This window comes from Coturnix japonica, chromosome 1, assembly GCF_054131305.1.
Source record: "Coturnix japonica strain WE chromosome 1, WE-NBRP24, whole genome shotgun sequence".
Lineage (NCBI taxonomy): Eukaryota > Metazoa > Chordata > Aves > Galliformes > Phasianidae > Coturnix > Coturnix japonica.
The window spans coordinates 104,261,811-104,289,528 of record NC_140663.1 but is presented as its reverse complement, the minus strand read 5'-3'; the positions used below and the strand labels follow the sequence as shown (position 1 = coordinate 104,289,528).

Genomic DNA, 27,718 nt, shown 5'->3' with positions numbered 1-27,718 from the left:
TTTAAAACAATGTTTTTTCTGTTTTTCCTAATGTTAGAATAATTACATTTGTAGAGGCATAATTGTGCTCTGAGACACACAGATGCCTTCCCTGGGCTCTTCTATAGCCTGTGAAGGTAGCAGGGTGACGTAAGCAAGATCTGACATCTCCTTCCCTGCAGATTTTGACAAAATCCTTTAGTAGAACCAACTGTGAAAGGGTAGATAACAGCAGGATAAGAGGAAATATTTTTAAGTTGAGGGAAGGAAGATTTAGGTTGGATGTCACAGGAAAGTTCTTTACTATGACAGCAGTGAGGTGCTGGCACAGCTGCCCAGAGAAGTTGTGGGTGCACCATCCCTGTAGGTGTTCAAGGCCAGGTTGGATGGGGCCCTGGGCAGCCTGGTCTAGTATTAAATGGGGAGGTTTGTGCCTGGCAGGGTGGTTAGAGCTTCATGATCCTTGATGTCCCTTCTAAGCTAGGCCATTCTGTGAGCCCAACAGGAAATCCAGCTGAGCTTCAGCTGCACAAGTATTGCACTTAGAATGAAATAGGCACATTCAATTAGTGTAATTTCTTTTTATTTCATTTACTTCTTCACATATAGCTTCATATAAGCTACAAAAAGTGTGAAATGCAGAAATGATATTAAAACTGCAAACTTAAAAGCTTTGATAACTAAAATAAATGTGTCTTTCCCTGTTAACAATAACCATTTAAAATGAACCATATTTTGATGGATTCATTTAATAAACATACCATACACTTCCAAAAATAAATAAAGAACAATATCAGAAAAAAAAAAAAGAAAAAAAAAGAAATCAATACCATCAACAACATGAAGCATTTAGTTGTCCTTCTTTTTTTTTCCCTTAAAGACAAATTAAATTTCTAGGCACAGTTTTAGGCATTATAGAGGACACAGAGGCAATAGGTTAGTGTGCACTGCTCTGTACAAAAATACAGTCTGAATAAATTACATTGCTAGCCATAAGATTAGACTTCACTTACCAGTCAGTTCATCGCATGTTTAATAATATACAGGTACATGCTAATCCATATATATCATTTATATTTCAAACACATAGGTCTCTCCATATTTGTTTTTAAAATATACAAAAACTAACCGAAGTTGTGCAAGAAGTCCAGAAGAGGTGCTAGGTACTTGTCAGCACCGGACGGTATACTTTAAGCCTAAAAAATACAAATAACTAGCCCTGCTTGCAAGTCTGCTATATATATATATATATATATATATTTATATATATCTTCATTCATATATATTTGGATGATAAACCATGGATTTGCAAGGGGGGTGGAGGGGAGGAAACAAACATCCTGGCAATGAGACAAAGCCAAACAACTGAAATAATGATAGCATGACACAAGCATAACATTCAAAAGGAATAATTTGTTGTACAGACACACAAAGATATGTGGTGGTGTGCTTATTTTGTGGCTAGAACAAAAAAATAGGGTAGCGTTGTAGTCACTTCTCACTCAGTCCTGAAAAGCAGCATTTACTGAAAAGAATAAGAAACTGAAGTAGCGACACAAGCTAACAAGAGGTTTCCAAGCTGATAAAGGTAGGTGCCTAAATCCGAATGCTGGATGCCCAAATGCTAACGGACCTGAGGAGTTTGAGAGGTGGGCCCTTACAGCTAACATTATGCTCTGGAGGAAAATCAGGTGCTGAGACTGAAAAATTGCTTCTCCAACTCACATATGAATGAAGAACTTTGTTATTAGGCATCCATTTTTTTTTTTGCCTGAACATCATTCAAATTAAGAGCTGCGTGACTGTAGGAGTGCTGGCGATTAACCTGTGTGTGCCTTAAGGCTGATGTTTGATTTCACTCAAATTCCACATTAAAAGAAATTATCTGATAAATTAGAAGATGCCACACAGGTTCAGCTCAATAACTTCTGGCCAGCATAGGCACAGCACCGTGCTAGGCTGGCACCAAAACGCTGTTCCCCTGGAAAGGTACAGCAATCTTCTCACAGTGGGCTTCTTTGTGTCAGCCTAACTCCCACGCCAAACTACAATATTCTCTGTGCTGCTAAGTAACAGCAGAACTACACAGCTGTTCGGAAAGATATAGAGTTTACTGTATACCAATTATCTGCCTTAAGTCAGTCTCAAGAAGACCAGAGTTACGAATGCTCTCTGGTGCCTGCAAAACAAGTGGAACATATTTTTTCCCCTCCCATCCTTTTTTCTCCTTAGGCATTGCCATACAATCCCTCCTAAGTGCAGCTATCATTTTGCTCTGACTAATCTAATTAATCACCACTGGTTCACAAAGGAGTGCTGATATGCAATATTCTGCTGTGATAGTAAAGACTTAACTCCTGAGAGGCACTGCGTCTTAAAAATCACCTCCACACAGCAGCAGCACTTTGAGAACAGCTTCCAAGAGGCAGACCTGGGATAGCACGGTCCCTACAGATCCTCTGGGAACTGTGGCACAAACATTAACACTGCAAATGCATTCTTAACATTGAGGCATTCAGCAGCCTTTTCCCTGGAGCCTGCAAAACCATTTGTGCAGAGGTGGACAAGCAACAGCAGCATATAGGCTTGTGCAGAGGCCCACATAGAATATACTTCAAATTTCTCCATTAAAAAATAGTCATTTCTAAAGATCAGAATTGTATAAAAATATGTTCATAATTAATTGAAAATACCAAAAGAAGGAAATTGTAAACAAAAATAAAAGCGATGCAGATTAAATTCACATAGAAGTTCTCTCTATTTTAACTTGGGTTCCATTTTGTGGGTACAGCCTCTGGATGTTTAAGTGGGAAGCATACCAAGCAAGGAGTAATTAGACACACATAATCATCAGTCAGTCCATTAGAAACCTGGCCTTTAAAAACATGAGATTAGCTCCTGCAGCGCTAATATTTTAATATGGACTTGATTGGGCCTTGGCTATATCCTTGATTATCAGAAACACTTGCAATCTAACTAGATTTCTTTTTTAATGGTAGCTTTCCTTCCTTGTAACACCTTTATTGTTTAAAATACAATTTTTATTAAGTACAGAATTACAGATGGAATAGAAAGTAGTTATTTCATCCACTTCTACCTTAGAACGATGTGAACTTTTATGCATTTCCCACAACACAGAGTCTGTACAAGGGCATATACAGAAGACAAATCATTTTAGGCTCATTGTGTAACACCAATTGTGACTGTGGGTACTAGTCTAAAACCCCCAAGAATGTGTACAAAGTTAGTATTTTAACCACTGCACCACAGCTCCTATTACAATTTAAAGATAATTCTCTTTCTTCCTCTGCATTTATATATGTATTATATATACTCACTTATACTAATACCTTCCAAAAATATAATCAAACTTGTCCCGTATGCATTTTTTCATAATGCTTTTCAGAAGTTAAATGAGTACTTAGGAAAACTGCAATTCATTCATACATTTCATTTGCCTTTAGGGACATATATGGTCTTTGTGTTCTCCCCCTTGTCTCCTCCCCCCAACAAAATACTCAGGGTTGAGACAACTTCCAACTACACAGTCAGAAACACATGTCTCTGGGTTTGGACTTCCTTCAACAATCTGCTACTGCTGGCATGGTGCTGCCGATTCATGAAATCCTCTGTCTGTGTAGTTGTTTTCCTTCTCCCAGAAGACTGCTGAATGCAGATATTAGACAAGCCATTAACCAGTTACATTCACTGCCCCCGACACAGTCACTCGCAACTAATTCCTTAAGAGCTTTTCTGAGCAAGTAACAAGAGGCCAACAGAGCCTATTGTACGAGACGCCATCGCCTGCTTATCAGACATTTGAATCCTCTATGATACAGGGAAACTTCTAAATGGAGCCTACACCAGCTGCACCCCTGAAGGCAATAGCAGACGCTGGCCTTGCATTCGCATTCCAACTAAATTTCTCACAATGATTGCTGTCATGTAGATCCTTTGCTTGTTGTCAGGAAAAACAAAGCTTATGTATCAGCAGCTTGCAGCATCTGCCTACGTAAAATCAGCAATCCTAGTGTTTGCAGTTCTTCTAAATGGTTGTAAAAGCTGGTAACTGTGTTCACACCCAAAAGGCAAAGGCTATTTTATCAACAGAGCTGGTGCTCCACAAGTGTTCTAAAAAAAATGGTGAGTTAGAAAAGATGGGGGTAATCCTTCTGGTATTTTTCTTTTTCATTAAATGATTCTAGTAATAGTCTTCGTAGTTCTTAGGGTTCAGACAATAAAGAATGGCACCCCCAAATGAAAATATAGTTGCACCCCAAGCCAGGCCATAGCCCCAGTTGAACTCATGGTATATTTTCAAGCTGACTGTTTCGATGAACTTGATTGGGTAGAGGACTAAGCTGCAGACCTGAAGAACAACTGAAAGAGAAACAAACCAGATGTCAGAAGAGGCCTTCTACATTTCCACAAAACCAAAATTTGCATTTCCAAATGCTCCTGTTGCAATTTTGTCTAGTAAGTACCGCCCTTTTTGAGTTATATATATGCATACACACATATGCTTATACATAAATATTCATATACATAATATATACAACCTTTACTTCAACCAAAGGACAGAGCAGTTCTTGCATATTCCTCTGATGATGAAAAATGTTATTGTTATGGTATAGAAACAATCCATCAGGTGTCTGGTAAATAAATAGTGAATGCAATTCTGGTCTGGAGACATTATTCCTTCTGTAGCAACAAACCTAAGATCACTTGTTCCATGCCTATTAAAACCAAGTCAAAACAATGAGAAGCAAGAATAAATGAATATTAAGAAATAAAGCTTGGATTCAAATCATTTACTTAGCCTAACAGTAATTAATTGCAGTAGGTGATCCATATTTATGTTCAGTGGAGGCTCACCAAATTACCTATTTCACATGCATTACTGTGCGGCGTAATCAGAATTAATGATATTACTGCACAGAATACCAAGGAATCCATAAAGTTTGATCAATCACTAAACTTCCCACTGGCAAAACATTTCCTTGAATTATGAATTTAGAGGGAGGGTCAGAGATGTTTCATGCTGAAAAAAGCTAACAAAACATAAAATCTAAGGCATGTTTCAAAGCTTAAAACCATTAGTTTCTACAGCACTGTCTCTGAAAGTGCCAGATCTCATGCAGTCAGATCCACATGACTGCAGAGAAATTCAGCACACCTGGCTATTGCATTACATCAAAATAGCACAAAGTAACCTGAAAAGGAAAACGCAGATGAAGAACTCTGATTTTCATGCAAGTAATTCAGTTTCATCAATGTCCATTCTCTTTTAAAGTCAGGCATACTGCTGACAGCATAATTGGAACAGCAGTCTCCAGAGTAAGCAGCTGAAAATTATACTTAGTTTGAAGTATAAGAACAAGATGCACGATTTAGCGATTCTCCAAGCTTCTAATTCACCCATCTACAAATGCCTGACCATCATGGGAACACATAAAAACTCAACCTTCAAGTACAAGATACGGCTTCCTTCCAGCATTTAGCACAACCAAATTATAAAGACTTGAGCGCAAGACTTCCCCTACAGACCGCCATCCCTCTGATGTACTCGGTGAGCACACCCACAAAGCAGAGCACACGCTTAAGTATTCGCAGGTCTGAGATATATTCTAATGAAAGTTCAATAGCATGTAATGTAATGCCAGAATGACGACATTAACATCGATTGGGTATATATACATTCAATGTATTTTAAAAAGAACAAACACTTTATTGAATTTGTATAAAGCCAGTGAAAAAAACAAATAATAAGACCTCTTGGGCCTACAAAAGTCCTTTTGAAATTAAACAGAGAAAATGCAGGAAAATAAGGTTAATTACATTCTCCTAGTTGAACATTTTGCACACCTGAAAACCATCATTCTTCTTTTAATTCCCACATGCCCTATTTAGTGCTGTCAAACTGTCACCACCCGTTAGGCACCTGGAGACTAATGCTCTCCTATCTTCAGGATGCGGACTGCAAGGGGGGAGGACTTTTAGTACTCATTACATACACTGATAACACTGTATAGAATACCCACTGGAAATTCATCCCTGCCTATCAGCCAGTTAGCTTACAGACTAGTCTTTGAACTCTTCCTTGGGACTGACAAACAGAATGGTCTTTGGATAGAAGATTTTCTGATATGGGTACCAAAAAAATCTACAGGATTATTTTAAGTGTTACTTTGTGGTATTTCATTTTAATATAATTTTTGCCTGCCAGCTCACAAAATATTGTGCAACACTGGAGAACATTTGACAGTGCATACAAGAGAAAGCTCCTGCTCTTACAAAAAGATTACATATTCTAATTGTGTATAATGAAAGCATCATCACACCCAAAAACACCTCAACATATGTTCACTTTTAGACAAAACTTTAAGACCACTCAAAGTCAAAGAGGATTTCCTGAGATGAATAAGTTCATCAGTGACTCCTTGAACTGAGGCTGCAGCATCTCTGCTAGGTCAATATAGAAAATGTCCTCAGCATGAATGTGTCTCTCTGTATCAAGTTTCAATCACGGAAGCTCTCCACTTTTCCTCAATCTAATACAGGAAGCATATGGAATTTTATTCTATGGACTGGACTCATCAAAACAAAGCAAAGGAGTGGTTCCACTGAAACAATAACATGTGACTTAAGTAGCAACAGCTACGACAGGTAGTTTTGACATTTTTGGTGAGGTTTCCTGCTTTTGCTACTATTAGTTCAGACACACTCCTGAAAAAAATTTAAAGAAGGGCTGGTAACAACAGGTATAAACCCTGCTGTCGATTTGCACTAATTTAGTATCCTATCACTAATGCTCCCTATAAAGTGGAAAAAGACCACAACAAGCTAATGAAGACATGAAAAATGGTCAGTATGATCCCAAAAGATGTTAAATTCAATGTTTGCAACTACTGATCTACTTTCAGTGAATTTAAATGGACTCTGTGCTATGTTGACCTGTTTCCTATGGAAAGTATAGGTATTACGCACTTCTTGAGAAATACTGTTTTTTTCCTGTAGAAAAGAGACTGCGAAAGAAATCCATAAAGTCCACTTTAAAACTCTAGCTTAAGAAGACTGTTCTTTTTTTAAACAGACTATTCAAGCTTAGACCCATTTTCACGGCCAGAGTAATACTCACTAGAGAATTGCACAGGAACAAGAATAATAGTTTTACTCTGTTTACATGAAGTATACACACACATTATATTAAACATGTTCAAAAAATCACAACAAATCATTTAAAACGAGGAAAGTATGATTTTGGTCATCTTTTTCTTTTCCTTTTTTAAAACTCCAACAGATTTGCTTATAATGTGGCTTTTCAATTAGTTTCTTTTTACAAAAATTGTGGTATTGGTAAGAAACTTTGGCATTTCTCCACTACTCTCAATCATTCTTTCATTCACATATGCTTTATTGAAAAACCCAATGGGTGCTACAGACATGAAACTGCTGTATAGGAAGTTTTTGTACTTAATACAATCCTGTGCAATTAATTGGGAAGGAGCATGAAGAGAAAGGGTGGGGGGTGATTCATGCTGATCTTTAAAATAGTGATAGCTTAGAACAGGCCACCCTACTACACAGGAAGATGAGGAATTTCAGCAGGAGTCCCAGCTGACCAAGCAGGGAGCTTTTCAATGAACATATAAGAAAGCAGCATACAAGAGCAGGAAACAAAGATTGACAATGAGTGGGAAATATAAAAGCACTATTTTGATGCAAAGATACAAAACCAGGAAGGTTGAAGCCCAGCTGGAGCTCAACATAAAGCTGGGAAGTGGCAAAAAAAAGACAATTTCCACAGGTGCATTAATTTCAAAATGAAGTATAGAACACATTGGTCCAATAATGAGAAGAAAAGCCACTCTAATGGCAGAAAGTAAAAACATGAAACCTTATCCAAGATATCCAAAGGTCTTGGAAGACTTGGGAAGAATTAAGACACTCAGTAGTTCCCTCTCTATGTCTATGGGAATGGATGGGACAAATGCAAATGTGATGAAAGAGGTGGTCAATGCAATTGTGAAGCTTCTCTCATCTATAAAAAAATTCAACATCAATTGGGAGATATTCCCAATGACTGGGGAAAAAAAAAAAAAAAAGGCTACAGTTGTGCCTGCATTTCAAAATGATTAAAAGTTAAAAGGAAAAAACAAAAAACCAAACCAAAAAACCACCAAATTAGAGGCTGGTCAGGCTCACCTCAGTCCTTGGAAACATGGAGTGTACCTCCAAGCACCAGCAGAACAAAGAGGCAATCTGTAGTCAGCACAAATTCACCAGCAAAGGACAAAGGTTCAGAAACCTGCCAAAATGATTGAAGCCTACAGCAAATCATCCTTAAGAGGGGGATGAGGGTGCTAGCTTTATTTAGATACACAAAGAGGAGGCAACTGAACAATTTCACAGCAACCTACACCTACACCTTGAAATGCATCTGCAAAGATGTAGGAACAAAAGGGTTTTGTAGTGCCAGGAAACCCAAGATATTGGCAAAGGACACAGAACTCAGTTTCAGACATTCAGGATGGATATCAGAAAAAATAAAATAAAAACCAAAATGGAGACAAGCGTGACTTTAGGACAGCCTACTTTAATGGGTTACACAATGTTATTCTTTGAGTTTTTCAGAACTGGTCAAGATAAAGCAAAGTTAACAGATCAAACGTTAGCAATTGTTCTGCTTCAATAGTGAGGTTGGGCCAGATGACCTAGAGTATCCTGCCAACTAATTTACTTGATGTTGTCATCAAGTACATTGTCATTCTTTCTGCCTTCTTGTAGCAACTTACACTACTTCCTTCATCTTAACTGTTCGGAGCACTCTGTTTCTTCACAACCAAACTCTGCCCTCCTACATATCTGCAGTTTTTGTAGCTTCAGAGTAAGCTTGGCAGGTATACTTTTATTCAGTGTTTCATAGTAATATAAATAACAGCACAGAACTCAAGAGTTAATCGAGCAGAATTGTGCTCTCATTTCCTGTCAGAATGAAAAGCTGCATTCTTTAAGCATCCAAATATTATCTGCTTGTCATTCTTTTACTCCCTCATCCACACTTTCACCTATCCACCATTTCTCCAGCTTACATGTAAGAACACCCTGTGAAATGTGTTAAAAGCTTACTGACCCCAAAGGTTCTTCTTCTAAGACCTAATCATAAAAGGTAATGAAATTGTTTTGACACAAATCACCCGTATGAAATTTCATTACCTCACAGTCAGTCAAAGTTGGGTCATACTGGGCTGAGAAGGAAGGAAATTCTTAAGACAGAGAACACAAGCTCTGAAGCTTCTCAAGAAGCACCATTAAAATATAGCCCATGAACACAAACACCTTTTAAATTTCCTTTTTTAGTTGCTCTTAAGGACTCATAACAATCATGTTTTCTTTCTATTCCTAGACTTTGACTCTGTTAGCATTAATTTGGTGACCATATCATGAGACTCCCTACACTGACATGTTTAAGAAATTGGACACAAGTGCTCGGAGAATGTAGTTTTCAGGGACAGTTTGAATCAGGAGCACTTTGGTAACCTAGCAAGTATGTAATCTATTGGCCCCAGCTAAACAAAAATGTAGAGAGAAGAGCTATATGAGGACATGCAGCCTACCAAGCTCAATTAAGACTGATTTTTGTTCTTCACACAACACACTGACATCAGTCAACGTGATAATAACAGCTAGCACTGAGATAATGTCTACAAAGCCCACTGGACCCAAGGTAGCTCCATGCGTAAGTGTCCTGCAACTCTGCCTCTGTGTGCTCCATATTTTTCCATTACTTGAGGTACTTCTGTTCCTCTCCCAGTTATAGAGAGCTGATAGTTTTATCACACACTTCTGTTGATTATTTGCTGACTTTTACCCAGTATCTTGGCTTTATCACCTCTTCCAGTCCTGGTAACTCATTCATCTTCCTCCCCTACAAAGTCACTAACTAAAACCTGAAATCAAGATAGAAACAAAACTTTAAAAAGATACACTAAAACAAGAAAAACGTCTAGAGTGAACTGCTTGGGTTCTTAAGGGACTGGAGGCCACTTTTGTTCTTTCCCACAAATGCCATTAATACCTCCAGACAGTGTCCTCCTAGCAGGCACCAGCTGAAGTATGCAAGGAGATGATTTCCTAATCAGGCATACCAAAATATTTTGTGTTGTCGTTAAGTTCACAGAACATAGTTTCCTAGCTTCTCAGATGTTCTGTAAAAAACTTGGTACGGGTTTGAACCTACAGTAGTTGTGCATAAGACAACTACTGTGCTGCAACCTTGACTTTCCCCTTAACTTTAGCAGTGGACTATCCTCCTGATTCCACGCCAGTCCACATTCATCTCTACAAGTATCTGAAAACAAAGACAAAAATCCATAGAAAATGAACAGCAACAATTCCAGCACCAAACTGCCAATTAATTCTCCTTAGATTTGCCAAATAATGAAGAAGAATGAGACAGGCTATATTAACCTCATCATCTCTCCTCCTCTAACAGACTTTGGGACATAGCAGTTTAAAATGCATGCACACATGTACATATACAAAAGGCAAAGAAAGAAGTGAACACAACTCGTGAGCTACAGCATTATACATTTTCTTTTCTAATGCAAGCAAGCACTAAATCTGATTACCCTGATGACCAGAGGTTGGAGCTGTATCGGGGAGGGTCAGATTGGAGATTAGGAAAAGGTTCTTTACCAGATCATCAGGCCCTGCAACAGGCTACCAGGGCAGTGATCACAGCCCCAAATGTTGGAGTTCAAGGACCATCCAAACAACACTCTAAACACAGGGTTTGGATTTTGGGTGGTCCTTTACAGTACCAGGAGTTGCACTTAATGGTCCTAGTGGGTTCCTTCTAACATGGAATATTCTAGGACTCTAAATCTCTGCCTCTTCCATAACTTTAATAGACCAGAAATATTTTATGCACAGGACGAAAAATTAAGCTATAAGCCAAATAGTAAGATTTTTTTCTTTGCTCTTACCCCTCAGCACCTCCCTCCCCAGTACCAAGTACTCACTAACTGAGCCATATGGCAAGATCAGTGTATACCTGAACCACTACTAAATTACTATACAATGCTAAGATAAATTTAAAAAAAAACCAACACCTACATAAATTCAACAATCCAATTTCCTTGAATGTTAAACAACCAACATGCTTTTATAATGTCAAAATTAATGTGTTTTTTTTTTTATAGCAACAGCACTAGTGCCTTTATTTATTCAATCAGCTCAGCAATGCAACAAACAGAACAAAAAAAAAAAAACACCACAATTTCTGTTTAGAGAATCTGATCCTAGTTTGTGATCTTTTTCTCCAAGTGAATAAAATATAACCTACTTACACTCCTTGAGCAAACAGAAGTGCATCTTAAAATGCTGTGGTTCCATCAAAGTAAGAAAAACAGCAGGGGGCAGCAGGGGCCTTCCCTAGAGCTTCCTTTCATTCCTGAATGCCCTTCATATGCCAAGTTTTTATTTTTTCATATCTTTGTAAGTGGCCTTTTCAAATAGGTCCTGAAAACTAGGTTTCGTCAATCCCTTCATTATGAACTATCAAAAGGAGCTTAAGCTGCTAGCTCCAATGCGGATATGAGCAACAGGAGCAACAGGATGAAGACACCTTTCCTGGTGAATCTCGGGAGAAATAGAAACATCCATGCTGCCTAAGCCCTAGAAGACCAGAATCTATGAACAGAGATGATTTGATATTGTAATTATACCTCACTGGATCAGTGCCACAGACAATTCCGATGTTTAAGTCTCCCTGGAGATTTTGCAACGGTCTAGATAAACTGTTCCATCCTGAGGTTCTTAAAAGCCAAACAGGGAACATAGGGTGACAGTTTGTAAAGTTAACAACTAAGGAAACAAAATGGCACAATGAAAAAAATTCCTCTAGTGGTACAGGGGCATTTATAAACACCTTGCAACATATTTATTTTCACATATAGGGATTCAAGGGTTCACACCCAAGCATACGTTTTTCCACTTTAAAATTGTAAAAGGAAGAATGCTAAAATACCAGAAAAGGCTTTGCATGAAGAATAAGACTGGGGCCATCCAGCTGCACAAAGTCATAGATTAAAAATGGTATTTAAATGGGTTTATTCTCTGTAGTTTCCCCCACTGCTTGTACTTCACCATACATAAAATATAAAGCCAATAAATGTTTCTGAACTATGTGATAGTCCAGTTACACAACTGATTAATACCTTGCAGAACTGGTATCCTCAAAAACCCCACAGGATTTTAATAAGTAAACTAGGTGCCTCTGAATCAGTATGCAGAACCAGAAGCATCATCTTTTGCAAAAGTAAACGGCCATCATGAAATTTTCATCATAGAGCTGGTAAACTGCTTACCTGCAGCAAAGAGCATGACTGCAACTGGTCTGTAGAATCGTCTCCGAGACCCCACACAGATAGAGATCAGGCCAACCAGGAAAGCTATGAGAATGATGGCAGCACCACCCAACAGCAGAGCGAGAGTAGCTATCTGCCAGTCTGTGTGGAAAAGAGAGAAAGAAAAACATAGATCAGTTGCAGCAAAACAAGCCCACGGGCTTGAGATAAACATCAGAATACAAAGAACACAGAGCCTGCACCAATACTTGGGGAAATACATAGCTACACTTTAGGTTTCTTTCTTCCTAATTAGCAAAACACCTTCATACAACAGATGTGATTCAAGAGCAAAGTGCCACAACCCCCCTACATTTTCAAGGCTTAGTTGGCCTCACTGGGATTTTAGCTCAAGGAAGACTGAATAATTTGGTAGCTTGGTTTTGCCCAATTTAGAATGAGAAATTGAAGCTGGGCCAGGATCAGTTAGCATGTGTTAGCTGACCCCAGCTAAGTGCTGTAACTTTCTCAGAGAATAAAGTCAAACCCCTGCTTGAGCATATTGGGGTGGCAAAGGAAGGGACGTACAGAGGTGAATCATGGACACATGACACCACAGAGGTAGTAAGGTTGAGCAACAGGAGTAACAAAACTAAAGGAACAAGATGCTAAAAGGAAGGGAAAATAAATCATTTTCAATACTCATAAAAATGGATGTTAAGCCATATAAAGGCAGTAATGTTCATTAGACGCACCAAGTCAAATCTGAAATCCATTCTGAAGCGTTAGATATCCTTAAGTGTCAGCTTTACTTTTCTTCCCCCAAAAGCAGCTTCTTGATCTGACCACGTGTATTTGCTAGCTATTTTCATGCATTATGGATGCAGTTATAAACAACGTCCTTGAAGTCTCAGATAATATGAAAACAAAATCAATTTGTAAGCAGATGGCCACCAAGGATCTACAGAACATCAAGATAAAAAGCTTCTGTAAGGCCTTAAAGAAGCACACGCTTTGTGCTGCCTCCCTTTGCAGCTCTCTCAAGACCCTGTTTCCCTGAAATCGTAGGCTTTGAGAAAAGGAATCCAATTTCTATTTACCATTACAACTTTTAACATTAAGGAAGAAGATTCATAATCAGCTTATGAGAAAAGAACCTATGGATTCAATACATCTCATTACTTTGAATGTACTAGCATGCATACAGTGTTCAAAATGAAACAGCTAAACACGTTACACAGTTCAAAGAAAGTAACAAGATTAATTATTCCCAGAATAAATGAAGAGATTTTAAGGTTACCAAGAACAGCAGCAATAAAAATCCACGTTCTTTTTTTTTTTTTTTTTTTGAGAAGATCAAAATTCTGTGTTTAAAAATAAAAACAACTAAAAAACCCCCACAATCAATAAAGAATACAGCTGGTTTCAACAGGGATCTAATCTGCTGAAGATACCTACAGTGCAGCTGTGGGCTTTGGGAATGGAAGATTTGCAGCTATAATCACAAAAAGCCACTGCACGCTATATGAAAAAGGATAAAAGAGAAAAATGAAGAAACTGAATTAAAGAGATAGAAAAGCATTTCTAAAAGAGACAGTATTTTAAATGCATTTAAGTACACACTTACTTTCTTTTTCCTTATCTATTTTTTCTAGACATGTTGTTGATTAATACTATTATTACTAAGTATTCAGGCCTGGGAAGGACCTTAAAGCCCTTCTAGTCCCAACCCACCAACTCAGACTGTTTAGGGCCCAATCCAACCTGACTTTGTGCACCTCCAAGGTGGAAGTAGCCACAGCTTCTCGGGGTAGCCTGTGCCAGGGTCTCACCACCCTCTGGGTTAGGAATTTCTTCTTTGCATCTAATCTAAATCTCTCCTCTTTTACTTTAAAAACATGTCCTGCTGCTTTATTCTTGGTGGATGGAAATATAATTTTAGTTACAGATTGGAATGCTATGCAAAGTGGTTTCTAACATTGATGTGATACTTCAAAAACACTAAGCAGTTCAGCGATGATTTAGACTGTATTCCTCCAATATCCAAGCGTATTATGGACAGAAAATACAGAAATAAACAGAACAGACCATTTTGGAACACCATGAAATAAATCCTTGCACTCAAGAACTGCACAGATATAAAGACTAGACAAATCCATCTCGTCCCAAAGTTAAAAGCCATTGAAAAGTGATAAGTCAAAGTGCCAGACAGGAAAACTAGAAGTCCAATATTTTTGAAAGCCACAACAAATAATAACATGTTAAATGTTATCCTCACATTGACCACATGCCAAGTCTAATGCAAATAAAATGTGTGCAAGATGAGAGCAGTAAATAAATGGGAAAACCTTTGAGCTTGCTACTGCTTCCCAAAGCAAAACCGCCTAACAAGTAAAAATAACTAAAACAAAGATGGTGGAAGCAAGAGATTAGAATATAATTTAGTTCCCAAAACAGACCTATTAATGGATTTCAGAAAGGTTAAAAAATAAGCTACCTTACTATAGTTCTGATGTGGGAGGTAAAAGCACAAACTAGTGTCAAAAACACCCACGTGCTCAACTAAAAGAGAAATGACTTAGTCAAACAAAATTAGTTTCTAGAATAAGAGAACCTCATCATCGATGTTGGCAGGAGGACCAATATGAGGTTATGTTCCACTCTACTGAGAATTAGGTATTTAACATTGTGTTCTGGGCCAAAACGTCTGGAATTGGCTACTTCTTTTTTTCCCTGTAGTTCCAACTTCCATTCATGGGAGCATACAGTGCTGCCAGCCTTCATGTACAGCTGTAACAGAGGGATTCTGTTTAAAGAACACCATGGAAGTTATTCTAGTCAAACCTTACTGCATAAATAATACTGGACTGAGTTTTCCTATATTGCCTACCATGAAACTGTATGTTTCAATCTCCTTGTTGTCTCAGAAACACATTAACTTTCAATTCTGAAAGCCATCAGAGCTGGTGAAAAAAAAAAACTCATGTTGTATTAAGTAACACCTTCTTTCTGCAAGGACTTCCTACTTAACAGCATTTATTTTTCTTTTCTCTTGCATTAAAAAAAGAAAAACATTCAAAGATAACTGAATCAGTACCTCTGAAGGAAAAACACTCTAAGATATCTATAACAAAACAAAAACAGCAATCACACTTTCCTACAATAAATATCAGTAGTTTCCTTAGTCTGCCCACCATCAAAAATGAGAACAGCAGATTTCTTCTTTACATGGTGTTACCAGTACATGTAACACAACCATCATCAGCCTACTTTAGAGGCATCCAAAATATGCTTGCACCATTTCCGAGCAAGAAAAAACCTTGCAAACTTACTGTACTCCTGAAGACTCAGCAGTTCATTTCATGCAGAAATTAAAGATGCGTGACAGTGAGCAAAATGGGACTTTAGAGATGACCATTATCAGTCTTCTGTATTCAAAGCACACAATATTTTAACACTTCAAGAACTATAAACATTTTCCACTGTGTGTGTTACAGTAACCAGTAAAATTTCACTGCTACAAGTGTTTACAAAAAACTTTTAGATGTTAAAAGATGCAGACATTCCAAAATTAAATTGCCTTGTTATTTTACACCTGCAAAGACAATAGAATAGGTCTAAATTGAATTATTATGATCTGCAGGATTTAAGTAATCTGAACAGCCAGAATGTTGTTGGTTTTCTGTTTTGTTTTTTTTTTTTTTAACATCTTTTAAGATGTAAAAGGATTCAAGATAAATTTCTTAAGAAAGGCCTTATTTAATTTAAAGACTCATAGAATGTTTTAGGTTGGAAGGGACACCTCCCACAAACCAGGTTGCTCAAAGTAAGTCCCATCCACCTGGCCTTGAATGCTTCCAGAGAGGGGGTTATCCACCTCACTGGGCAACCTGTTCTACTGTCTGACCACCCTCACAGTAAAAGAAAAAAATAAAATAAATAAAAAAAAAAATCTAGTCTAAATCCATCCTCTGTCAATTTAAAACCTTTTCCCCTTTTTCTGTTGCTACATACCCTTGTAAAAAGTCATTCCCCAGCTTTTCCATAGGCTCAGGTACTGGAAGGCCACTACAAGGTCCCCCCCACAGCCTTCTCTTCTCCAGGCTGAAGAGCCCCAGCTCCCTCAAGTTGTCCTCACAAAGGAGGTGCTCCAGCCCTCTGATCATATTTGTGGCCCTTTTCTGGACCTGCTCCAACTCTTCCATGTCTTTCTTGTACTGGGGGACCCAGAACTGGATGCAGTACTTCAAAGTGGGTTCTCACAAGAGCAGAGTAGAGGAGCAGAATCACCTTGATATGTAACAATTGCTTTGCACTGCACAAAGCATTACAATGTGAATACCACAATACCATAGGAAATATATACTTCAGTTCTGATGGTGATGATAACATCTGCATAATTGTTATTATAATAGACTGCCTGTTAGTTTAAGGATATGAATCTCTGTATTCACACACATATGTAAATTTGAACCCAGGTACTTCATACATCTAAACACATACAGTATAAAATTCATAAAAACTACTACCTTGAGTAAAAAATATTCTTATATATCATTACATTTCAGTTAATTGTTCAAACATAACTAAGCACCATTTTATAAAGACAGACTGCTTACACTTCTCTTTGGAAACTCTTCCTGTTCTTCAGTAATATGGAAACCACACTAATCTTCACACTGAAGGACGGGACCTTTCCTCTCTTTGTCCCTCCAAATGAAATGACCTAAATCTCTGATGGTATATTCACTTTTAATTAGAAGCAGTTCTATACGTTCTATTTTTTGGGCAAAATATTAATTTGGTACCACATTAAAATCAGAAAAAGTTATAAAAGGATAGAAAAAAAACCCTCTGAATTCTAGATTGTTTATTAAAATAAAAAAATAAAGAAAAAATAAAAAATAGACCATTTGTTAACATGAGAAAGAGCAGGGCAAATAGTCACAGTTATCATGCTTATTGGTGAATTCTCAAGAAGTTAAATATTCCCTGTATATGGTATCCCATGGTAAGAGGTTGTAGAAGTAAAAACGTTGCTGGAACATGAGATGTATTTTGTACTTATGGTTCTTCCAGGAAATACAAGTTATAGGAATGCATCTCTTAAAAAGCAATTAAGTACACCATTCTTTCAAGAGAGGTTCTCCACAGTCCTCTCTTCCCAGGGGCTGAAGAAAGAAAGTATACACATTTGTTACATATTGGAAGTAATGGAAGACCTTCTTATAACACTAAACTAAACCTTTGTGAGAAAACAAAACAAACAACATAAAACCATAAAACACACTCTAAAGTCAGTTTTCTGACTCATTGCAAAGTCCCCACTTAGGGAAGCTTTACTGACTCTTAACACTTATTGACTCTTGGTTAATACACATTCCCATAAACTGTATTACAGCACCCAAGTTAAAAGTATGTGTCCTGTAAATCAGAAGTTGAGGTATCCATGCATACCCATATCTTCCTGACACATGGGATACTAATGAAAGAACAGCAAGTGTCTCCTTAATTGCAATCCTTAGAGTTGGAAGGGAACTCTGAATATCATCCAAGACCAACTCCCCTGCAATGAATAAGGACATTACAGATGGATCAGGCTGCCCAGGGCCTGATCCATCCTCACCTTTAAAGTCTTCAGGGATGTGGCATCAACCACACGCTAGGAGCTAGAGGAATTCTCAGAAACAACAAACCTTCCCCTCATCTCCAGACTTGAATTTCTGTTCCCGCTTCTCAGAATTCTTTAATTACTACATTTGGCTGAAACCACTCTCTTCTTCCATCTTCTAGAACCAAGCTAGAAAACTGTAAACCAGATCTACAAGATGTGTAAGCAAACAGATGCGAGGGAAGGTGAATTTATGCCTTGCTTTGAAGTCAATCTTACATTAACTGCTCTGTCCTGACCTTACCGCAAGGAAGCCCAGATTCTCCCTGCTTTGAGAGGAAAATCCTCAACAATCACCAATCACTTGAGTGAGATGGACATAATGCTGTTTCTCATTCTACTCTTTGCCAGAGCAAGGTAACTGATCAGAGGGAGAGGCTGGCTCTGGTCCAGGTTAGGAAGCATTCCTGTTGGAATGACCCTTCCAAGAGGGAGGAACGGTGCTTCAGTATCTAGCTTCCTCAGCCTGTGAAGCACTTGCTAGATCAGGGTCATGAACCTGATCCATTGTGCAGATACATAACATGCTACGGAAGCATTTTAAACTACACTACTTCCCACGTAGATATGTTGGGGAATGATGGTGGCAGACCAGGTAACTCTCCATCTACATTCCCATGCCCAGCAGAACTCCATGTCTTCTACCTCAGGATGCTGCTGAGTGGGCAGGGGACATTTGGGTTCCCAGGGAAGTCAGCAGCACACAAAGCAGATATAGCTGCAGTTTCTCAGGATGGTCTCTACAGAAGACTTGTATGAGATATACATAGCATTCATCTGATGGTTCTGTTCAGCTGCTGTGTTACACAGTCTGTGTGTGGTCCTGAGACTACTGGACTCAAACTTTGCAAGCTTTGACACCACTGCAAGCTTTATCCTTAGGCCCTGCATGAGAGCAAACCGAACAACAAAAGCAATAAAAATATGGTAACCATCTCTGCTGCTGTGCAAAGGAGACAGATTTTCAATACAAGATGGCCTAAAGCCTGAGGGGTTACAGATGTATGAGAGACTTAAAACATAGCAGGTGCTTGCTCTTCTGCTCACTGACAGACATATCTCCTGAAGATTAAGGATTACTTTGCTTATTTATACAAAATACACACTTCGGGAGGTTTTAGGAATAGCTCCTCTCTTTCTGAGTCACAGCCTGCCTGCAATTCTAAAATCACCAAGTAAAACTCTTTAAATGAAGTATGTCTTCAAATAGAGTTAAGTGTTGCCATTATATAGATCTTAATTTTATTATTTAAAGGCAACACATATTGTGCATCACTTTTGCCAGCAGATGACTCCGGACTAGTGCAGCATTACAGAAAACCATACTCTATAATTCATACACTGAATAACACAACATGTACTTGGGTATTCCTTCCCTTGGATACATAGCATTTCACTGAAATCAGCTTGCTACTATGTCATTTGAATTACTGGATATTCATCCATTCAAGGAGGGAAAAAATAACACAAAACACACACACACCCACAACTCCAAGAACAACACAAAACCTTGGAAGTCTTAGAACGGTGTCATTAGGAGAGATGTGTGGGAGACGCGTTATACAAGCTTTTGAAGTAAAGCTCACCTTTTCTGACCTTATCCATATACACTACTACATTTTAGTAATCTGAGGAAAGAAGAATTACACTCTGTGTTGGAACAGAACCATAACTATCTCCCACAGTCACCAATGTTCCTCAAACCAACTAGCAATCTGTTGCAATTTTCAAAACTCATTCCACTGTTCCTTATGAAAACCAAAAACAATTAGCATTTAAAACAGTTCAGAGTACATCCCATCAAAATGACAGTCTCTGCACTGTAGAACTGGAACAAGTCAAAACACACAAAGCAAGGCAGCTGGAGAGACTTTACCCATTACAGCTTGCTACCTCGAATCTTATGCAGTCATTTCTGTCCAGAAATCAGTAACAGAAGGTTGCTCTACACTCGACTCTAAATATAAAGTCTCCTCAAATATTTACACCAATTGTAATCTCCCTAATATAAGAAACATCTCTTAACGTACTGGTGCAAGAGTTTTTAATAAAGACAACTTACAGCTACAGAATTCATTAGCAATTTTGAAATTGTGATGAGCAACATCAGTGACAATAACACACTAAGATGAGAAGTCTTCCTTAATTTTTTCTAAGGAGTCATCAGGAGTGTGGTACTCTCTATGCAATCAGATAAACTTGCACAGACTTCAGTCAGTGAACATGAAGATGTTATTATCACGTTTCCTCACTGGCTGGAGCAGGGCACCTGAAGTGGCAGATGCTGGCATACTTACACAGTTGGAAGATGTACAGTTGGAAGAGAAGCACGGTTAGGAATGGTGATTTACAGGTGTTAGGAAAGATTATCATGGTGGAAAAGAAACAATTAAGGAAGATATGCTTACGAGTATCTGACAATCTAGGCTCACGGTGTAAAACTCCAAAAAAGGTTTGGAGGGATCTCCAAAAAGAGACCCTTCCCCAGTGGTAGTCAGCCCTTAAATGGGGTCTAAGAGGTGGAGCCTGGCTGGAATTGCCTTCATCTGTGCTGCCACCATTGACCCAGTCCTTGCCTCAGGTGATCAATCAGTGGTTCAGGCCATGACTCAGTAGATCCCAAACACATACTGAAAGGTCTGGACTACTGTAAGGAAGTCTTAGATCTCTTACTCGCACACAGCGTGGCCTTGGGTGGTTTGAGATTACCCAAGTTTTGGGTAGTCTAAAATAAGCAGTCCATTTATGGAAGAGGAAGCATACTTTAAAGTACTCTATTTGGGCTAATCAAGAAGTAACTAACAAACTCAAGGTGTTCTGAACACATTTAAACAGTCAGATAAACACGAGGCATAAACAAAGTTATCAGTCATCGCAGAGTCACAGAATGAATTAGGTTAGAAAGGACCTCTGTAGGTCGCCTAATCCATCTCCCCATGGAAAGCATAGCCAAACTCCATGCCAGACTCAACTTCAAAGCCAGATCAGCTTGCTCAGGGTCTTAAGTGAAGAGCTGGAGGTATTATGGGTTTTGATTTTATACCTACCATCAGATAAAGTGTTGGGGATGATTAATAAGAGTAACATAGAAAAATGACTGATCACAGTTTTCAAAACTAAAATGAATATTTTATTAATTCCTCTTTATATTGTATGAGCTGCTCTCTTCAGACTTAGTAAAATTACATCTGTTCTTCTTATGTTATTTTATAGCAAACTATCAGACTTGCTAAGATTTTTACAAATATGTGTCAACATGAACTCTAAGCAATGATCCGTATCTTCTAACGAGGAATCTGCTTTTAAGCTAGCAGTTTCCCCTTGGAACAACTGCTTAGATTCAAAACAAGAAGATACCATCTAGGACCATTGAGCCATGTTAATTCCAATATCTGCATCTAAGGTATAATTAAGATTAAACCTCTTCAAGTGCTACCAAAGGAGCAGCCTCTGACTTTTGTATATGTTTAAGAACAAATTAGAACAGAATTACAAGCACAAAGCTTGACTTGTCTTACAGCTCTACGCTGTAAGTTAAGCTTACATGTACAGCCCATGCATTACACCGGGAAGGTCAAATATGCACAGGGACCTGACTACACTTATTTCCTTGAGAGTGTTTTGATTTTCAAATAGCCATGGATGGGTAGTTTTTTAAATAATGTAATACTCTTAAAGAAAACTAAGTGCTACATAAACCAAAACATAGATTCTTAACTAACAAAGTCATAGGTCCCCCATAAATCACGAGGGGTTTCATACTGGCTACTGGCATTCAGTCAAACATATTTTATATGTGCTCTTTCCACAATAAACTGAAATGCTTCATAAGGAGCCGTTCTTTTTTATGAATATCAATGTAATTCAGCCAAAATACACAACATTTACCTGACAGATCAGACTCTATGGAATCTACATCATGCTGATAAATCTTAGATTTAGAAAATTATAATAGATTTGATTCACTGTACCCATTATTTTGCAAGTATAGGGCAACTGCACAGGCATAGATTTGCCAAGCAGTTAAGCAATGATGTATTTAATTTTAAACAAATGCCAATATAGACATGAACTTTCCTACATAACTCTTAGCTCCTGATAAATCTGTAAATGAACCATTGCAAATCAGGCTTAATACACTTCAAATTAGGTCTAAAGCAAATTTCGTTTAATGACACTGTAAGTTTTCCAGTTTAGCATGTGGGTTTAAAACACAGCAGGATTAAAGGCAACTTCTGCATGAGCCAATTTAAGCGTTAATCAGAGAAAATAATTTTATGCCCAGAGACAGCTGGCAAAACTGCAAAGCAGCAACACTGGATCTCTAGATTTTATCACAAAGCCCTCCACACCAGCAACTCTGTCAAACCTTCAGCTCCTGAAACTGCTATTAAGGAGTATTTTAGAATTTCATAATGGAGAGAGGCATATGCATGAACACCTTTCCAGTCATTGTAATTACAAGAAAGAAAGAAAGAAAGAAACAATAAGTGTTTGGTATTTCACATAGACTTGAAGAAGGCAAATGAGGATGAGCTCTTTTATAATTTTAAGATCTTAAAAATTAATCTGACTCACCATGTCACACACTTGAACCAGCAACCCTGAACAGCACCCACACAGCTTTATAAGCTGTATGAGAGCAAAGGATTGCTTGTAAGCTACAGAAAAAAAAGGCCTGAAAACGGTGAATGAGTGAATGCAAGAAAATACTCCAAGCACCAGCACTGCTCAAGGAAAACTGAGAATTAACACTTCCTGCTAGCTATAACAGCCAATGTAATCACATTGTGCCTTCCCTTCTGCTCAGTGCTACCAGGCTGCCCTTTTGATAGCAGTCAGGGGTCCTACATCTAATTACAAAGATTTTTAATTAAACCTTGAATGTGCTTTAACAGCTTCTAGCATGAGCTCGCCCTTGATGGTGCCACTTGAGGTGCTCTCCTTCAAGGGATGATGAAGTAAATCTCTGAGAACCATGGGGAAAAGATGCCTTTTGCCTGTGTACGCTACTGCTTTTCACAGCTAGCGAGCTACAAAGCTGCTTGCGTTAGTATCAAGCTAAAAGAGCTTTCCCAGCGGGAGCTCTCCACTCTCTCCAAAATATACCACTCGCTATATTTTTGATGTAGGAGGAAAGTGCACTTAAAATATTAAGTGAGGACACAAAATGGTCTCAAACGCGAGCCCAAGCCAACTCAGTGAACTTACTGGGAGCCTTTTCATTGACTCTAATGGGAATTACAACACACCAGCAGAAAGCAAAGGCATACAGTGTGGTTTCTCATATTTCAGGTCTCCTTAGAGCATAGAACTGTGTGCCAAATGTGAAAAAAAAAAAAAAAAAAAAAAAAAAAGAAGGCATTATTCCAGGCACCTCAAATAAAACAATCCCTCACTTCTTCCCCGGCAGCTTGTGAAAGCTGTCTCCACTACACTGGAAAGTATCTAAGCAAAATAAGCACAACTCAATAAGGCAGGAATTTTTGCACAGGGTAGAAGAAAGTACTAGGAGGCAGCAAATGTTCACCACACTGCGTCCTACAAAACTACCTTTTATTTCCATCTGTCTGCACCGATTCATCTTCCACCTTTCCCTAAGCACACAGGCAACTAACAAAGCAACCAGAGAGATCAACTGCCGTATACGCTGTGCCATAAGCTGCCCTGCTTTTCTTCATGTCCCACTTTGTGTCTGTGTGTACGCACGAGCGGTGGGGGATGGACTGGGCGGGGGGGGCCCGACAAAGGGAATGTGTGCAGGGGGGTCAGAGTGGAAGCAGGTTCTCATTCACACCATCTGAAAAGTCCTTCTGCAATCAAGGGGATACTATTTCAGGAGACAGAAAGAAGGGGTAAAGGATTCACGTTGCTAAGGAGACGTGCAGAAGCCGACATTCCTACATAAATTTCCATTTATGTTGGAGAAGAAAAGAAAGCTCTCCAAAGTTTGTGAAGAAGCCCGGGTAACTGATTGAAACAGACGTTTCTTTACAATTCGTTTTGGTATTACGTGATATAAAACAAAAAACCCAATCAACAATCATTACTCTACACAATGGCAGAAAAAAAATAAGAGCAGGAGCGAATGAACCCATACTATTCCTACCATGGTAGAGAACTGCAATTCCACAACAGGATTTCAGAGAAGTCAGGGTAAAAGCAGCCTGCTGCCCCTTCTCAAAGTAAGCATCTCGTCCCTGGGCAACGTACCAGAAGTTGCAGAGCTCAGTGACGCAAAGGGATGATTTAGAGATGTGAGTGTGTGTGTAGGGAGGATGGGGTGGGGAGAGGCTGACTGCCTTTGTGGGTGCTTCTATTGGGACTCCAGAAGTTGCCATCGGCATAAAGTAGATTAAAAAAGGCATGAAAATGGAAACAATTATCAAACTACAAAAGAATTCACTGAAAGATATTCAACAGGCAGCTTGTTTATATCACACACTAATTTCTTCTTGTGTTTCTTTTTTCCAAGTACCTCATGTAACAGTAAAATGGCATATATATACATACATACATACATATATATATATATATATATATATATATATGACCAGACACAAAAAAAAGCCCAACATCAAGAAGTAAGAGAATGTGGTTAGAGGAAAAAGGAGTACAGAAGATGATGGGAACAACATCAAGTAATATATGTTAGTAAAGGACTTGAGCACATCAAGAGGGCAGGAGGGAGAGCCAGAACCCAGATGTCTTCACTCGGGACAAAATAACAGCGATTTTTTGTTTTAGATTTGGGAAAGCCCCAGCTAGCCAAGACCAGTGACTCTGGGAGATGGGGAGAGAATGGTAAGGACCCCTGATCCCCCGGAGCTTCTCAGAACAACGGGCACACAGAAAAATAACCCAAACTGGCTCAAACTCGGGACCTTTTGTGCAAGCCACCGAGAGCAAACAGAGAATCGGTCACCTCTGCCACTCACAGAGTGAACCTCACACCTCCGCTGACCCCCAGACCATCACGCAGGGAAGAGAAACAGCAGAGCATGGACTCTCGGAGCCCTCACCAGCGTATATTACATCCAAAGCCCGTTTCCACTGCCCTCACCTTCACTCGCAGGACAGAGAAACGGGCTGGAGCCGGGCGGGGGAGGGCGGTAGGGACCGGAGAGGAGGACAGAGGGACAAAAGGCGGCGGCCGGAGAAGAGAGGCAACAAAGGCGAGCGGCCGAGAACGGAGCGCCAGGGGGTGCCGCGGGGGACACAAGCGGGGCACCCGGGCTCGGACGAGGTCCCCACGGCCGGGGTGGGGCCGGAGCACCGGGAGGCGGCCGGGGACATCCGCGAGTCTCTCTCACACTTACCGCTGTGCAGCGTGGACTCGCAGAGCCAGCTCTCCAAGTTGCCGGGCTTGCGGCAGGACTCCCACAGGGACAGGTAATACTGATGGTCCGCTGTCACCCAAGCTGGGCTCAGCACGGCGCCCAGGTCCAGGCACAGCGCCAAGAAGATGCACACCAGTCCCACCAGCTTCAGCGGGGTCAGCACCGAGACGCGCACCTCTTCCATACCGCTACCGGACGAAGCCATGGGGCCAGGGGGGAAGGAGGGAGGAGGAGCGGGAGGACGCGCTGCCGCCGGCCCCGAGGGGAACAAGAGCCACAGCCCCGGCAGCCGGCAAGAGAAGCGGGAGGAGCGCTGACTAACGGCGGGGAGCGGCTTTGGCAGGCGGTAGCCGGCGCCACTCCCTCCCTCTTCGCTGAGTTCCCGCCCCGGTGTATCAGGTGCAGCAGCTCCCCCTAGGCGGCCCCAGCTCCACGCTGCCCGGCCCGGCTCGATTCCACCGGGCCGAGCCCTCCTGCCTCGCTCCGCCCCTTGCCCGCCCCCTACGGTGGGATGGCACCATGCCCGGCCCGCTACGGGTCAGGCCTCGGGGTGGAGAACTTTTTGCCCTCTCTGCCGGCTGTGGGCGAGAGGACCGAGTGAGGACTGAAGAGTCGGGGGACGCCGGTAACGCAGACTATGCAATAATTTCTCCTTTTTGTTTAGATAACTCCTCTATTAAAAACAGCCGCCAAATCTCAGTGCCTTGATTCCAGAGTAGGTGCACTGGGGTGCATGGACAAGCAGCAGTTTGGTGTGTGTCTGAGGCTCTACGCCATAAGTATTTGTGAAGCAGCTATTCCATCACTAATCCTGAAGGAGAAATGCTTTTCCCTGACCTGCTACTGCTAAGATTTGAAAGGAAATGAAAACGGTGTTTTTATTTTCTGAAATAGGTTGAGTAAATACATAGCAGACAGTAACATGTTAGCCAGTTAGTTTAAGTCATGTTTCTATTACCTCTCAATTACAGAATGTTAAGTATTTGGAGAACTTAGCAAATATAATTAAAATAAAGGGTTTAAAAATGATAAAAAGGAGAGTTGTGCCAAACTAAGCACACCATCTCAAAGCCATCTGAAATGTAGAATCATGGTTCAGTCCTGGTGCTTCATTTAAAAAAAAAAAAAAAGAAAAAAAAAAAAAAAAAAGAAAATACCAACAGCTGAAATATGGAAACAGAAATAGCACTGGTATCTATAGTTAATGTTCCCAGCACTTTCTGTACAAGACTCAATTTGTTTTTACTTAATTAAACCCTTGCTGCTAGGGCTGGAGTTGCCTCTGCAAGATATCTGCCTCAGGTTGATTTTGTTTTCAAGTTCTAGATGAACTTCAGGCATAGGGAGGCTGACAAATATATGTACTCACTATGTATGAAGAAGAATAAATAATAATAATTATTAAAATAAAAGACTTCAATAAATGTCTGACTGAGAAGAAGAAAGCTAACATACCACCCTGAAACACAACACTAACCACAACCCACATGCCATGTACACTGCAGTTTGCCACACTCCAGAGAGACATGTTTGCAGAAAATCTTCCAAAGATTTAATCTGTAGTGAGCAGGCTGCCTCTGATGAAAGCGGCTGTGTCTGAATGAACCATGCATGTATCAGCAATTGAATGCTGTGGCGTGCTCCAGCCTGGGCCTTCAAAGTTGTGAAGGGTCTGGAGCACAAGTCTTATGGAGAGCAGCTGAAGGAGCCGGGATTGTTCAGTCTGGACAAGAGGAGGCTCGGGGAGACCTTATTGCTCCCTACAACCACCTGAAAGGAGGATGTGGTAAGGTGGGGTTTTGCTGCTTCTTCCAGGTAGCAGCAAAAAGATGAGAGTAAAAGGCTTCAAACTGTGCCAGGAGAGGTTCAGGTTGGATATTAGGAACAATTTCTTCTCAGAAGAGCAGTGAGGCAGTGGCACAGGTTGCCACTGGTGGTCATCATCCCTGGAGATGTTCAAGAGCCGTGTGGATGTGGCACTGAGGAACATGGGCAGTGGGAATGGTGGGGATGGACTGCTGGTTGGGCTAGGTGGTCTTAGAGGTCTTTCCCAATCTTAATGATTCTTTGATTGTATTCTATGATTCTGGCCACCTGTTTGTCCTGGAAAGACCCAGGAGAGCCCACTTGGAATATGAGAAAGAGCAGGGAGATGTCCTCACCTTGTAGATGTTCTGCTTGAGGAGCATAGGAGATACAGCCCAAATGGTTGGACTGCTTGGTCTTAAGGCACAATCTGTTATCGAGGCCCCGTTGGTGAGAGGGCAGCCAGGGCTTCACAGAAGGCTGGAAAGAAGGAGGCAGAGGTAGCCTGAGACTGTGGGCAAAGATTAAGAGAAAAGAGGCAAAATAGGAAAAGGCAGCATGGAGAAACTGAA

At 40.0% G+C, this 27,718-nt stretch overlaps 1 protein-coding gene across 2 annotated transcripts; it reads right to left on the bottom strand.

Moving 5' to 3' along the window:
- Window positions 1-545: 545 nt before the first annotated feature.
- TMEM47 (transmembrane protein 47) lies at window positions 546-25,652 on the bottom strand. Of its 2 annotated transcripts, none has more exons than XM_015884378.2 (3): window positions 25,320-25,652; window positions 12,351-12,491; window positions 546-4,359 (listed from the first exon to the last, which is right to left on the bottom strand). In XM_015884378.2, the coding sequence occupies exons 1-3, from the start codon at window positions 25,543-25,545 to the stop codon at window positions 4,181-4,183; spliced, it is 546 nt and encodes a 181-aa protein (XP_015739864.1). In that variant the 5' UTR covers window positions 25,546-25,652; the 3' UTR covers window positions 546-4,180. The 2 variants fall into 2 exon arrangements, with proteins under 2 accessions (XP_015739864.1, XP_032305277.2); XM_032449386.2 differs by lacking the exon at window positions 25,320-25,652 and adding an exon at window positions 24,110-24,876.
- Between the last annotated feature and the right edge of the window lie 2,066 nt (window positions 25,653-27,718).